The sequence below is a fragment of the Pteropus medius genome, unplaced genomic scaffold (genome assembly GCF_902729225.1).
Source record: "Pteropus medius unplaced genomic scaffold, Ma_sr-lr_union100, whole genome shotgun sequence".
NCBI classification, from domain to species: domain Eukaryota; kingdom Metazoa; phylum Chordata; class Mammalia; order Chiroptera; family Pteropodidae; genus Pteropus; species Pteropus medius.
In genome coordinates, this window is record NW_024340848.1 from 7,864,558 (window position 1) to 7,881,142 (window position 16,585).

Sequence of the window (16,585 nt, forward strand, 5' to 3'; positions counted from 1 at the left end):
ATGTAATTATTAGAAAAAGCAATGCCATTTCTGGGCTTCCACAGAGCTCACTATCAAAATTCACTAATACTTTATATTATTGTAATAATAAATAGCAATCATTGTCATCAATTTATAAAATAGCACTGTACAAAGATGAACTTGAGTGTAACTGCCTTCAGGAGATAATACGATTAGCTCAAAAACTGTGACACTGAAGCGGATATATTTGATCTGTGGAAGCTTGGGAAAATGAGTCTCTCATTGTTTTCTAATTCCTATTATTTATGGATTCAGATAAGAAAGTATAAATAAGCATAATTTTAAGGGAATTGTGATATGGGAACAAAACCTGCAGGTGAACAGAGCTCATAAAGATGTAGAAAACAAAGAAAACATTAAAAGTGTTATCAGAGCTTTGAAGATGATTTAGAGATAGTTCAAGCAGAGCTATGTCAAAACACATTGCATTAGTCTTAATAAATCTAAACAGTCGATATAATTTTTTAAAACTTCAATCATTTTTGAGAAATAAAACCGGACTATCATATTGAAAAAATATTAATAAGTAGATGCTATCCACTAATTTTGTGTGTCTATAAAGACTCTAATCAGAAAAATGCTTGTGACATTCTAAGAGAAAAAAGTATGACATAAAATTACATATATAGAATTACAATTATATATTTAAAAAAACAGAAATAGCTCTGTAAAGTAGAAAAAAGGGTTAGAAGGTAAAAGAATAAATTATTAATATTTTATTAGGACAGTAGAAGTGATTTTTCCTATAGATTTTTAAGGGTTATATTAATAAATATTGCTTTATATGTCAATAAAAAATATCATAGTTATTAAACGAACAATTGTAAAGAAAGTTATAAGCAGAATAAGATGTCATAATGTACTTTCTACACCTATTATTAACAGTGGTTCTCATCACAGTGTTGTAATGTGTACTAAGTTGTTTATTCTAATACTTACGTTAGAACAAAATAAAAGTTTTCCCCAGAAGAACATGATTCTTATTCACATTCACGTTCTCATCAATGGGGGAAGGGATGAAGTAACAGGTACTGTGCCATAAACTAAACATCTCAGCACCTATTTTACTTATGCTAACTCCCGTCTGGTGTGTCTAGCATATGAGCAACATCTTGTGTGTGTGTTGTATCAGGTGTGTTGTGACAAAAAATGTTTGAGACTCTTGTATTACAGTGTCATGGAGAAAAGTGAGCAACTGTTTTTCCTACTTACTTTCCCATTGCTGACAATACTTCTCTCTCCAGGACGTAATTTAAGTACATCTTGACAGAACAACTGGTGAGTTCGAAAAATATTCACTCCAATGGTATTATATTTCTTCTCAAAAGCATTCTTATCCATCCCCTAGAGTATGAGAATAATCAAGCAAGAAAATGGTAAATATGTTATTTTCTTAACAAAGCCTACTTTAGTAATAGTGTAAAATTTAAATATATTAAATTGTAATTTTAAAAAGTACTATTTTCTTCTGAAACCACATTTTTAAAAAAAGAATCTTTCCTTGCCAAGTCAATTACAATATTTTTACATCTTGTTACAAGCAGATAAAGTTTGCTATTTGTTCTTTGAAAATTTCAGGTGGATTACTAATTAGTAAAATGCCAGGGAATATCAATTTAAATAAATTTAACATTTAAGAAATGAAATAAAATGTTTATTAAATTCTGAACTCAGTACCCCCATTTTGGTGTGCTCAATAAAAATACAGTGTTTAAAACAGAAGTAACCTATCTCACCCCATTATATCAATCCCACAAAACCAATTTAGTAATACTGCATTTAACTTCTGAAATATAAAAATAACCCATGGTTGGAGTCAAAAAATATATGGACATTCACAGAAAATAAACCAGGAATAAGTTCCTTACATCTTCACACTAAGACACACTTCTCCATATCAGTACTTATCAAACTTTAAGGTGCATACAAATCACCTTGGTGTCTTATTAAAACGTAGTTTCTCCTTCAGCAGATCAGGGTGCGTCTTAAATTCTGAATTTCCAACAAGTTCCCAGGTACTCCTGTGATGCCAGAAATATTCCTACTGTGCTACCCAAGATGATTAGAATCACAGCCACAAATGGTGACTGAGTGCTTGAAATGTGGCTAGTATGACTGAGAATGTGAATTTAAAATTTAAAGTTTAAAATTGCCATATGTAGCTAGTGACTACAGTATTGGACAGTGCAGCCCTAGATCTTCTTTACTTCCAAAATAACTATCTCAATCATCCTCTCTGACAAGCTCCTAACTTTCCAGCTCACTTATTCCAGCATCATCAGACCATTACTCAAACCTTTCAATCCACTGACACTACCACTTATTAATTGTCCATCGCACATCTCATGTCATAATTTTCCTTCCAACCAAGTTATACCCCATAATCCTTTACTATAACGTCAACCTTCCATACTCGGCTCCCTTGAATACTTCCTCTTGGTTACATTCACCTGGTAAAACCCCAACTCTGGTTAAATACAACTCTCCTTCCTCCACAACTGGACCCAAAGTGTTAATTAAGCTAGAGAAAACATGCAACCAATGCTGATCTCACTGTGAATTTATGGTCATTAACCTCAAGTGGGCCCTGAGAAATCTCACACTAAATGTACTGAATTCTTTCTTATTTTCAGAATAGAAAAATATTTGACATTTTCTGTCTATTCTAAAACCTCTAACACCTACACCCATTCTAATAGCTAAAGACCTTTTGAAAATGAAATCAAAAGAGAAGTACTTTATCTTGCTGCCACCAAATAAATCTACCCTTCTGCATCTATACCCAAATATTCTGCCTTTCTTCTGGTTAAAATGAACGATTCATATTCTTAAGCCCAACACTTAACAATGTCCATCGGATCCTATCACCTCTTATCTACTCAAGAACTTTGTCCCTACTTGGCTCCCCTCTGTCTATATCATCCTTTCTTGTGGTTTGGCATATAAAGAAGCGACATCTCCCAAATTTAGAAATCCTTCCTTGACCACAAGTCCTATTCTGGCTACAGAATATTTCTCTGTTCCCATCTAAGAAAGTTCTTTAAAAGAACTATACCAGCTATCTCTATTTCCTGATTTTCTGTTTTCTCTTGAATCAGTTCACTTTTATGCTTATCATTCCACTGAAACTGTTCTTATCAAAGTCATCAATGACCACCTTAACAAATAAAATGGTCAATTATGAACCTGGGTTTCTGGCATAGGTGACCATTTCCTCCTCAAAATATCTTCTCCAGTTGGCTTCCAAGATACCATACTCTCCTGGATATCTTCCCAATTCAGTGGCTGTTCCATCTGTCTCCTTTACTGAATTACCCTTTTCCTGTGTTCCTCTACATTTTAGAATGTTCCAGGGCTCAGCTTTCAGCCCTTCTGTTCTCTACCCACCCACACATCTGAGGTATATCATCCAGTTTCTTAGCTTGAAATTATGTATTATGTTGATGACTCTCAAACTGACTCAAAAAAAAAAAAGAAAAAAGACAATCCTCCATTGATTTCTACACTCATATACTCAACCACTCTACTTGAATGTCCAAAAGGCATCTCCAACATAACATGTATAAAACTTAGCTCTTGATCTCCTATGTGTCCTAATCTTACCTTCAGCTCAAAAACAAAAAAAAAAACAAAAAAACCACCATTAAGTCTGTTCGAGCCAAAATCCTAGAATATTATCTTCATGTGTCACATACAATTGATCAGCTAATCCTGTTGACCACAGTTATAACAAATATTATGTATCAACAATCTTACCATTTTCATCACTACTGAGTAGATTACCTTTCCTAGATTATCGCAATAGCATTCTAATTGTTCATCCTATTCAATCTTGCCTACCTAATATCAAATCTTCAAATGGCATCCAGAGTCATCTTTTTAAAGATTATTCACCTCTTCAAGATTCCTCAATCACTTCCCATTATACTCAGAAAAAATTTCCATTCCTTACAAGTGCTTGAAATATCTGGGGTTATGTTTCTGACCTCATATCCTACTACTCTCCATATCACTCTGTTTTGATCATAATGATCTTCTGCCTATACCACAAACCTGCCAAGTCTCCCCGTGCCAGGCCTTTAGACTTGCTGTGTTCCAGAACCTGGTACATTTCTTCTCATAGACTTACCATGGCTTGATTTCTCATTTCATTCAGAGCTCTGCTGAAACTTAAGCTCTTTAGAAATACCTTTCCTGATCACACCAGCTGAAAGAGCATCCCTTAAACCAGGAGTTCCCAACCCCTGGGCCATGGACTGGCCCAGACAGGTCCATGGCCCGTTAGGAACCAGGACACACAGCAGGAGGTGAGCAGCGGAAAGCGAGTGAAGCTTCATCTGTTTTTACAGCCGCTCCCTAGCACTAGCTAGCATCACCGCCTCAGCTCCACCTCGGATCTTCAGACATTAGATTCTCATAGGAGCACCGGTCCCCAGTGCCAAAAAGGTTGGGGACCACTGCCTTAAACTATCTACTCTCTTATGTTCCTTTACTTTTTCAATACCACTTACTTTGTCTGTCTTTCCCACTACCATGTAAGCTCCACAAGAGCAGAAACCTTATCTGCCTTGTCACAAATATATCTCCATTGTCTGGTAGAGAATCAGTAAGTTTTTGAATGGATTATTAAATCTTCAAGATCATCTATCTTTGAAATTTCCTTGGTACTGGACTCCTTCAGTGAAATACCTGAGGATTATTTACATAATCCTTTAACTCTCAATTCTTCACTCAAGTACATATCCTAACTAGAATGACATCAACTTTAAGGAACATGAAGTAGTAGCTGAAATATATGAAATTTGTTAAATGCTTCTATGCAAAATCATATCATTTAACATTTATCATTTCCCACTTAAAGGAATAGTTATTATCCCAAAATGATTATGCTTATTAACCGACTTTTTTTTCAGAAACATGATATATCCAAGCATGTTGATTTATACTTTTGAAATACGCAACATATACTTATTATTTCAAACAGCTACTGACCTCAGAAAGAAATGTTATAATTTTATCTCCAGAGTAAACAGCTGTAGCAGTTTCCTCCTTTGCCAGTTTCCTGAGAAAGTTTCTCAAAAAGGTGTTTTTCTGCGTAAGAAAAGCTGCCAAAATTCCTCTAGAAATAGCTGTGTTTTCTTCATTTATTTTTGATGTCGGATTATAAATAACCCCCAACCGACTATGAAAACTTGTTTTCTGCAAAACACATTTATAGGTTAAAAAAATAATAATCTGTATCTTACATACCTTTTTACAGCTAAACTTTTCTTTCCAATCAAGTTTATACTTTACCATACAGCATCTTTCATTGTTAAGGTCTATGCTGACTGTATTGAATGTGGCTATCACTGAAAGAGCTTAAAAACAATCATTTTAGTAATCTAATTGCTTGACCACTTAGCATAACAATTCTTTTATAATGCAATACTTAAACCTTTTCTTGTGTATACATGTGTGAAATAACACATATAAAAACTACAAACAAAAATGTAGAGCTCAGGAAATTAACTGATTAAACCATTGCCTAGGTCAAGAAATAGAACACTGTCAAAGACATCTCTCATATCCCCTGCACCCTCCCACTTTTCTAAAGACAACCACTATTCTGTCATTTATGGTAATAACATTCTTGTTCTTTACAGTTTACCGCCTAAGCTTTCATTGCTAAACATTTCATCTATTTTGAACTTCATATAAATGTAACCATATAGTAAGTATTCTTTTGTATTCTTCTTCTACTCCACATAATGGTTAAAATTCAACTTTGCTTTGCGTAGCTGCAGTTAATTTTTTTTTTTTTTTGGTGCTGTACAGAATTCCATGGTATGAATATACATTTTTTTTATCCATTCCACTGATGCTGGATATTTGGGCTTTCTTTTTTTTGTTTGGTACTCTACAAACAGAATATGCATTTCTCCAACTTTAAAAGATGCTGAAGTTTTTCAAAATAGTTGGACTAGTTTTTACTCCCACTAGCAACATACCAGAGTTCCATTACCCCACTGACTTTAATTTACATCATTCTGGTGGAGATGTAAGGATATCTCATCAGGGTTTAATTCTCTTTTTCTCATAATTAATGATATTAAACATCTTTTAACATGTTCATTGGCCTCTTTACTGATTTGCCTATTCAATCCCCGCCAGTATTTTATCTTTTTTTTATTGATTTATAGGGGTTTGAGTTCTAAGACTTGAATGTTTTGTTGGTTATATGCATGCAGATAACTTCTGCTATTCTGTGGCCTGCCTTTTTATTCTCTTGATGGTGTCTTCTGACAAAAAAATAGTCTTTAATTTTAATGTAGTTAAGTTTATTGGTATTTCAGGTCATGGCTACTAGGTTTTGTGCTCTGCTTTAGAAATCTTTCCATAAAGTCATAAAGTGTAATATATGCACGGGTCTGTTTCTGGGTTCTCTATTCTTTTTCCATTGCAGTTTTTCTATCCTTGTTGCTACTATGCAATTGTCTTCAATTATATAGCTTTATAAAAGTTCTTCATCTCCAGCACAGCAATTATCCCACTTTCCTCTTCTTTAAAAGTAATTTAGTTGTTCTTGGTCTTTTGAATCTCTATATAAATTTGAGAATAAACTTGAAAATTTTCATAAAAATGCTGAGATTCATACTGGAATTTCACTGAAGCAATACATCAGTCTTGGGAAAACTAACATCTTTACAATATTGAGCCTTTCCATTCATGATTATGGACTATCTCTTCATTCGTGTAGAAACTCTGAATTTTCTCTTAATATTTTATTGTGTTAAAGTCTTAAACATATTTTGTTACATTTATTCCTAGTACTTGATATTTTTGACACTATTATATCTTTATTTAAAATGGATTTCTTGTTTGTTGCAACTCTCAGAATACTTGTATACTGACCTATTAATTCAGCATCCTGGTTAAACTAAAAAAAATAATTCTAATAATTTATGTGTAGATTTATATGTATTTTCTGTATACACAATTTGGAAAAATGACAAAATTTTTCCTTTTTCATTTTTATACTGTTTGTTTTTTTTTTCATTCTTCACTTGTTTACGATTTTTGTATCTATGCTCATGAGTAAGAATAGCCTAAAGTTTTCCATTCTTTATAATGCCCTTTTAGGCATTTGGTTTTGAAGTAATGCTGGTCTTGTAAAATGAGTTGAAATATATTGCTTATTTTTCTATTCTCTGAAAAAAAATTTGTTAGACTGGTGCTTGGTACAGTTTACTAGTATGAACATATAGGCCTGGAGTTTTCTATTTTGAACACATTTTCAATTACAAAATTAATTCCTTTGATAACTTAAAATACCTTCTTCCTATCTCTGTTATATCCACAGGATCTTGAGTAACATCTCCTTTTTCATTCATGGCACTGACTATTTGGGTCTGCTTCTCCATTTTTTTTTTTTTTTTGACCAATTTTACGAAGTATTTTATCCATTCCATTAATCTTTTCAAAGAACCAACTTTTGGCTTTGTGGACCTTCACTATGTCTTATATTTCAATACTTTTTGTTATCTTATCCTTTACTTTCTTTGATAGAAATTTAAGCTGGTATTTTTAAATTTTAAGATATGTGCTTAGTTGACTGATTTTACAACCTTTCTTTTCTTCAGCTATACATAAAACACAGATTTAGCTGTACCTGTCAAATTCTAAGGTCATTCAAATTTTCATTCATTCCCAAAATGCTTTCAAATATGCATTTTTGTACCAACAGGTTACACAGAAACATTTATTAATTTTCAAATATACAGACATGTTCTAGTTTTCTTTTGGTTACTGATATTCTACTTAATTACAATGTCGAAGAATATACTTTATATGATTTCAATTCTTGAAATTCATTTCATGAGTTTTGCTTTATAGCCTAACATCTACAAATGTTTTTTTAAATGTTATACTTGTGGTTTGCAAGAATATATACTGTGCATTTTGTACTTTTCTATCATGTCCATTAGGTCAAGTTTGATTATCTTTTTATTCAAATCTTCTATACATCTGTACTGACATTTTGTGTACTTGTTCTATTTGTTACTAAGAGAAGTGTATTAAAAGTTCATATTATGATTCATGGTTTTGTCTGTTTCTCATTGAAGTTTTGTTATGTTCTGCTTTATGTACTTTGAGCTATCCTCTGAGGTGAATCATTATGCTGAAAATGCTTTCTACAGGAAAAAAATAGAGAAAACACAGATTATGCTCTGACTACTGAAATGGCCTGGGGGCAATGACACACCTATAACAATGAGCCCAGATCTGGTTTTCTAACTATCACTTCCCACTGAAAGGAGTTAGAAGTCTTTGGACAAAGGTCAGATTACAGACCTGAGACAAAGAGAATAAAAAGTGAGAAAGGGACACCTTATTTGTCAGAAAGCAAGAAAGTGTTCAGAAAAAGGACACAGGAATCAACGTGAAGGGGTTCACTAGCCAAGATGGGGCACTCTAAGTCTAGAAAATAAAACATGTAAGTAATGGAAAACACACAAAAAAATCCATGAGCCAAATGATACTTAAAAAGAAAAGAAAAAATGTGTATTCACCATCAATAGAAGTGACTTCTACATCATTTCTTCCCTGAAAATTAGTAAGTAAATACAAAGAAAAGGAATTTCAACTGGATTCTTAGGAATAATTTTATTTCTTGTCATCTTCAGTTGATAAGGGGAAAATCTCTTATTTCAGAAGAATACCAGCTAATAACTGAAGAATAATCTCTCTTTCGTAGCCAACAATAACTGATTTAGGCAAGCATCATCAACAGATCCTAAAAGCATCAGGTAAAGGGTTATGGGCAACAAGATAGTCACATAGCATCAAAATATTCCTGGGTAGTTGAATTCTTATTTGAAAAAAGAAGAAATTCATTTATAAAGTAGAGATTTGGCTATCACCATCTTATGCTTTAAATGTATAGTGAGACAATCTGACATTTATATGTTTCTTGTTGTATAGTGAGACAGCCTGACATTTTGTGCTTCAACAAGACCATAAGGAGAAACTCAATAAATACAAGAAGCTGCTGCGTATATACATATCATGAAGAATAGAACATCACTCATTAAGTCTTCTTGCCACAACATGTTTAAACTAAGTTTAAGCTTTAAATATAACTTGTGTATAGAGAAAATATAAGGGCTAGAAGAAAAAGTTAAAAATAATATAAGTAAACAATCAATGAAATTCAGAATGTGGGATTTTTCTACAAAGCAACTAGCTTGGTTCGTTTCTTTAAAAAGTCAATGGAAAAAAATGTGGATGGGATTGTTCTACCGTAAAAGAAACTAATGAAATGTAACGATGAAATGCACTGTGGAAAACTTGTTTGGATCCTGGTTTGGAAAAAAAAAAAAGACATCTTTGTGGGAACAACTGAGAAAAATTTAATACAGACTTAGTACTGATAATATGATAGTGGTATCGCAGTTATGTAGAATATCCTTACTCTTGAGAAATGAATATTAAGGTACTAAGAGATGATATGTACCAATTTCTACAACTTCCTTTAAAATGATCTAGACCATTCCTGTTGCCCCCGCAACAAATAATTAGATAAAACAAATATGGCAAGATGTTAACAATGATAGGATTTAGGGGTTAGGTATATAAGTGCTCATTATATTAGTCTTTTGAATTTCAAGTAGCGATGTAAAGAAAACATGGCCTCCAAAACACAGACCCAAGGAGCCATAAAGAGAGGCACGAGTGAGATAAAGGCAGCAATTTAAAATAAGCTGGATGAAAAGAAACGAAAATAAGAGACTAAAAATATAATAAGTGGAAAGAATAAAAATAAGAACTGATTTTACAGAAAACTGAATTAATATAGTAGATTATGAGTCAGCAAAGCATAGGCTGTGGGCAAATACCCACCTGGGGTCTGTTTTCACATGGTCCCTAGGGCAAAAAAATGTTATGTGAAATGGCAAAGCAGCGAGAATTTTAACAGAGAATTAGAGAAAGACAGACAAAAAGAGATGTCCTGGGATCACTCTCATCTCTGATGCTGGTATGCTATGCTGGTATCACCTAGGACAATCACAGTGGAGCATGGGGCAGACTTGAAAGCATTCCCTGAACATTGCTGAATAAAAAGCTACTCCAGCCCAGGATGACTCCTAGAAAAGTCGGGTTTAAAAATGAAATGATATGGTGACAGAGGATTACTAGAATTAGCAGGGTGATCATAATGCAATGTATAAAATTTTCAAATCACTAGACTGTACACTTGAAACTAATATAACTAATATCATATTGGATACCAAGTATACTTAAATTTAAAAAATATTTAAAAAATTAAAGTCATCCTGGGCAGTCTGGAGGACTGTGTGCATGCCGAAGGTTGTGTCTTCTCAGGAGTAATTAGAAAGGGAAATTCCAAGATATTATTCAATGTGAGGCAAAATCATAAAATCTCTGAACTGTGAAAGTAGTTTCTAAATCAGACACACATCCCACAGTAGAGAGAAAATCTAACTGGTTATGGGGACTTAAGCACAACTTTTGACCAATAAGTGGTTTGTGCTAACCCAGACACAGTCATTAGGAAACCAAGATAAAAGATAAAAACAAAGGGAAAAATCTGAGCAAGAATATCAGAGCTTTACAATAAGAGAAAAATAAACTTTATAGAATTAGTTTAGTCATATCAGTAAAAAAATTAGCAAATGATCCAACAAACAATAACCCTCCCAGGGTGGGGGAGAAGTGCCAATATCCAAATATAGTACAGTGTATTATCTAAAATGTTTGGTTTTCAACAAAAAAATTTTGAGACATGCAATGGAACAGGGAGTGTGATTTATACAAAGGGAAAAAAACAGACATTAGAAACTGTCTCTGAGGGGGTCTTAGATGTTGGATTTAACAGACATAGACATGTTCAAAGAACTAAAGGAACCATGTCTAAAGAATTAAAAGAAGGTATAATAACAACATTTCATAGATAATAATAGTGAGATAGAAATTATAAAAGATCCAACTGGAAATTCTGTAGTCGAAAAATATAACAACTGAAATGAAAAATTAACTTCAGTGGTTTAACAGATTTGAGTTGGCAAAAGAAAGAACCAGTGAATTTAAAGATAAATCAATAATATAATCTGAAAAACGAACTGTAAAAAGAATGACGAGATCTTCAGAGACATCATAAAACATACCAACATATGTATAATAAAAGAGCTATCTACATTGTAACTACTGGGGAAAGGCAGTTTGTGAGCCTCTCAAAGAACATGCTCCCAGAAACAAGAAAAAAGGCAGAAGTGACTGTTGCTCCATAGATCTTAAACAATGTTTTTTTGAAGTGTGCTTGCCTGCAAGCCACTAAGCCAAGATGTGTTCTGAGGTTGTCTAATATGATATGAAAATTTTCCTAGCAGATGTTATTGTTTGATTTAAAATGTATTAATTATTCTTAATGTGGTAGCAAGCCTCCAAGATGGCTCCCAACGCTTCCCTACCTCTTGATACTCATGTCTTTGTACAGTTTCTTCTTATACTGAATAGAATTGGTCTGTGTTAAGAACAGGATATTGTGCAAGTACAGAGTGTGATTTCTGAGGCTAGATCATAAAAGACACGTGGCTTCTGTCTATATCTCTTTATCACTCATTCTGGGAAAACCAGCTGTCATGTTGTGAGGACACTTAAGCAACAGAATGGCAACAGAATGAAGTACTCTGTTCACAGTGAAAAACTGAGGCCTCCTGCCAAGAGCATGCAAGTGAGTGATCTTAGATGCTAATCCTCCAGCTCCAGTCAAGCCTGCAGACAACAGCAGCCAAAATCCCGATTGCATCCTCATGAGAAACCCCAAACCACAACTCAGCTAAGTCACTTCTGAATTTTGAAACCCCAGAAACTGTGAGAAAATATTTACTGTTTTAAGCCACCAAATTTGTTGTACGGCAATAAATTTATACTTAGCTAATACAAAACAATTTCATAAAATATTTTGGCTTACATTTCATAGGTACTTTTATCTAGGCAGACTTACTCACCATATGCATTAATGCATTCCAAAGCAGTTTTCTCCCAGATGGTTTGTCAAAATCAGCAATAATCCAGAGAGTAACTGAAGAAATTGCATTGTCATCTGAAAGTTTCAAATAGTTCAAAGTAATTCTTTTTAAAATCAAACTAAAAGCAGGAGCTACATCCAGTTAACAAAATACACATACACACAAAACAAATATTAAAATTAATCTTTCTGAAAAAAGTATTGCTAAAAATTATACACACGCAGTGACATACATATAAAAATGCTATAAGAGTAATTCATGATGTAAGCTTTATATAAACATGGATACCAAAAAGAAAGAATAGTCCCTAAGGGGTACATCTATGGGATACTTCTGCCAGTAGAGAAAACTGTTATGCTTTTCATAGTTCCAGTGGCGGCAAGCAAAACTGCCTTCTAGCCATATTTCTTAAAAAAAAAAAATTGATATTTATACCCCACATATATGTAAAAGCAGATACAATAAACTTTATTAGTAGATACTAAAAACAAATATTTTATTAGCTTACAATTCACTTATTTCTTAATGTCTGGCTATTATTAACTTGGTTTAATTCACATCATCTCAGGCCAACGACATTAAAACAATTCTTTTTTCAGAAGAATTTGAAAAATTAGATACTAGAGAAACAATTTTTAATTCTAAAGTCACAGTAAATGCATTTATTTATTTCATCCAGCCTCAGCAAATAACATCTGAAAGAATACTAGTGTGGCCATCATTAAAACCTATAGAAAAATTAGTCTTTTAGATCATATGACTCACTTAAAACAACTGTAAAAAATTTGTTATACCAAATAGCACATTATTTTCAAATAACATACCTTCTTAAGGTCAGCACTTTTACCATCACAGCCAGTAAATTGAGAAGTATTTTTTTTTTTTAATGCCTACAGCACCTGGTATTCCTAGGTGGTCTCCCATCCAAGTACTAAATAGGCCCGACCCTGCTTAGCTTCCGAGATCAGATGAGATTGGGCACATTCAGGGTGGCATGGCCTTAGACTGAGAAATATCTTAAAAGTGCTAAGCAAATTTCTCACAATTCTTTACTTCTTTACACAATTACATAAATGCAAATAAGAGGAAATTAGGCATTTCTCAGTTAACAAAGTATGCTTTTAAACCACAAGAGATTTAACCAAAGGGCATTCATTATAGGCTAACCTAATCTGATGTCCAGAAGCATTTTTGAAATACAGCTCCGAACCTGATAAATATGTTTCTCCTATTACTTATCCTCTATTTCCTGTCTCTTATTCCCTTCACTTTACATATTCAAGACCTTAGCCTGCCAGAAATGGAACTGCATTATATTTCATTTGTTGGAATTTGTGTAGACAGATCACTTTATGAACATAAAACTATGGATCAGTTAGAAAGTAATTCTGGGACCATCTGGTTTAAACTTGGATTCATTCCACAGCATTCTCAAAAACTGATGGTGTGGTCTCTGCTTAAATCTCTCATATATAAAAATTTACATATACTACATAGTTCATTCCATCTTTAGATTACTCTCATTGTTAGAAAGTTACTGCTTTACATACTATGATACAAATCAGCCTTATTTTATGTTTGGCTCTCATTTTGCTCCCTGGAGCAAAGGAGGTCAAGTGAAACAAAGCAAAACAAAACAACCAAAGTCTTAATTATCTTCATCTATTGGAATAGTTTATTGCACCCTAACAAATCTGTGGGCCCCTGCAGACTTCCCAGTTTAGGCTAAAGCTTTATGTCCAAATATGTTCTTGTCTTGGTCTCCCCTCCTTTGGTTTGACCCCCAACCTACTTAAAACATCACATGTTGTTTAGTGAAAGTTCAGAACTATTCTCCGCTGATGTGGGAATTACATTTTCAATCATGTATTATTAAGATACCAGTTTACGTAGTCTTGAAAGGATTTTATTGCTTTCTTAAAAAGATGAAAAATGGTATATCTTTCTTTCAAAAAAGGCAAAAAACCCAAGATGAACCCCTCTGCATATATAATTAGCTAGGATAGAAGGCATTTTCTCAGCACAATCCTTATATCCTAGCAAATTATAAGCTTTCAAATTGAAAACCAGGCCTCTAGTCAAATATCAACATATAAAAATGTATTATGCAAACACCTTGCTAAAATTACAAGTTTTTGCTACTTTAGGAATAAATTCAGAAAAATAAAATATGCTTATTACCTTCCTGGGTTAAGTAATACATGTTCTTTGCAATTACAGCACTCTTATCTTGTGAATCCAAGAAAAAGAAGGTAGAGAAATCTTCAATATCGGCAGTTACTGAAAATTTTCATAGTAAATATTAAAAAATGAATAAAACATTCACAATTCAATAAGCACTTGTAGAAAAGTGTATAGAAAGATTATTTTACCTGATGTAGATATTAAATTAAGGTACTGCCGTTTACTGTGCAAAATCAAGGGATTTATACGTGGTATAACATTATTTTTATCCATAAGGAAATCAACTGCGTTTGTTTGATCATTTAATGTGCCCTAAAATAATAAAAATATTTAGAAAACATAAGCAATTTATGTGCATATGGTTTAAAGTTATGCAGAGAATACATTTAAAGACTACTTAATCTAAAATAAATCAATAATATGCAATTTAGGGTTCTCAATAAATTTTCATGTAAACCTTTGAATTTTCTTTCTAATTAAGCAATTTTTAGATGTAATTATGCATAGGTAAATTTAATTAATACTTTAAAAATCACTACTAAATGATCAGGAAAAGTTTTACAAAATTAACTTTTGCTATTAAGAGATTTTTTAATACAAAAAATCATTTATACATATATTCATCATATATTTTCTCATAAATGCTTACCTACCATAAAAACTTCTCTTTGTAAATATATGGTAGTATCTATCATTTTCTGAATAACAGCCATTTCTAGTTCTTTAATATTCAACTCTTCACGGTTAAAGGATTCACCATTATAAAGAGCTTGAGGCAAAGGACCCAGGCCAATCATCTTGTAAAAGTTTGCCCCTGCCTATTTGGTTCAAAAATAAATGAGTTAAACAGAATACAGCTCTCTGAAAAAAGAAATACATAAGAAAAAAAGGGACACTGCCACATTTTTATATGCCACAGAAAAATGTTAATTTTATTCACCCTTTCCAAACATTATTTAAAGGAAATTTATCTAGAGAAACAGTCAGGAAATTCTCTGTTTAGGGCCATATAGTACATATTTTAGGCTTTGTGAGCTATCAGGTCTGTGTTGCAACTACTAAATTCTGATGTTATGGTGCAAAAGCAGCGATATACAACACGTGAATGAATGAACATGGCCATGACGACCCAAAAAAACTGTATTTATGAAAACAAGCAGTGAGAGGGCTGGATTTGGCCTATGGGCTATAGTTTGCTGACACTTGATATAGAGTACCATGTTTACTTTAAAAATATCAATTACTGTTTTCAGAGATTCATTTATCCTTGTATTCATTTGCTTAATAAACATTTACTGAATTCACACCACCAGCATTAGGCTAGATCCTATGAACACAGAGCTGATAGTCTGCCCTCGTGGGGTTAATATATATACACAAACAAAATAGAGGCATGTACAAGATTCTATGGGAGATCAGAAAAGAAGCACCTAACCAAGCTTGAATATGAAGAGGAGGGGATCAGAGAAGGACTCTATAAGGGAATGACACCAAAGGTCTTAAAGGATAAGCAAAAATTTGCTGGGGAGATAAAGTGGAGAAAGATACTCAAGTGAAAAGAGCACAGCAAAGAATGGAGGTGAAGAGAGAATATGGCATATTTAGTGAATGGTGAGTAATTTACTGTGTTTACAGTGTGGGCAGTTATATATGGATAGAGCTGTCATATATGGGGTCAGGGCATGTAAGTAGAGGCCAGATCATGAACGTCTTCAACATCTGCATTTTGTCTTGTGAGTGATAAAGCGTCACTAAACAATTGATTTGCTATTCAATCCTATGCATTATTACAGGTAACATTCTATGAAGCTAAGTACTACCATTACATCCATTTTATAGATGGAACAGATATAGAAAGATGAAGTCACTTCCAATGTTACACAGTAACTATACTTTGAAAACAGAATTTGTATTTAGATCTAACCAAGATTCTAAACTCTTAACCCATGGACTATGTTATCTCTGCATTTATTGGGCACTTACAATGTATTAGGCTTATGAATACATAATAAATGATATTCAAACTCTATCTTAAGGAAACTTATAGTTTAACAGAGGGAGAGATGGAAACATTAAAAACAGGTGTGAATATAGTACCCAGGGGTACCAAGAAGAGTATGGTCAATTCTATCTAGGAAGAGGGTTCATGGCAATTAACATGATCAAATTTGCTTATTTAGAAAAGTACACAGTAGCAACAATGAGAAGGAAGGGGGTGGGAAAGCATGCACTGGGGATGGTGGGCCAGGGGCTACTGCAATAGTATGGGAAAGAAAAAGCAAGAGTCAGAAAAAAATCAGTGGTAATGGGCAAGGTGAGAATGAGGAAGTTGCTGAAATATTTAGTTA

At 33.2% G+C, this 16,585-nt stretch overlaps 1 protein-coding gene and 1 pseudogene across 2 annotated transcripts in view; both read right to left on the reverse strand.

Annotated features, from left to right (window-relative positions):
* The window catches only part of UGGT2 (UDP-glucose glycoprotein glucosyltransferase 2), a 142,288-nt gene that overhangs the window by 60,394 nt on the left and 65,309 nt on the right, over positions 1 to 16,585 (reverse strand). For both annotated transcript variants that reach the window (XM_039837928.1, XM_039837919.1), the window contains exons 17-22: positions 14,891 to 15,055; positions 14,426 to 14,549; positions 14,235 to 14,333; positions 12,033 to 12,127; positions 5,014 to 5,220; positions 1,234 to 1,365 (exon numbers count right to left, since the gene is read on the reverse strand). In XM_039837928.1, the coding sequence (XP_039693862.1) occupies positions 1,234 to 1,365; positions 5,014 to 5,220; positions 12,033 to 12,127; positions 14,235 to 14,333; positions 14,426 to 14,549; positions 14,891 to 15,055 (822 nt within the window). The remainder of the gene's footprint in view (positions 1 to 1,233; positions 1,366 to 5,013; positions 5,221 to 12,032; positions 12,128 to 14,234; positions 14,334 to 14,425; positions 14,550 to 14,890; positions 15,056 to 16,585) is intronic.
* On the reverse strand, positions 12,941 to 13,059 carry LOC120582776 (uncharacterized; annotated as a pseudogene).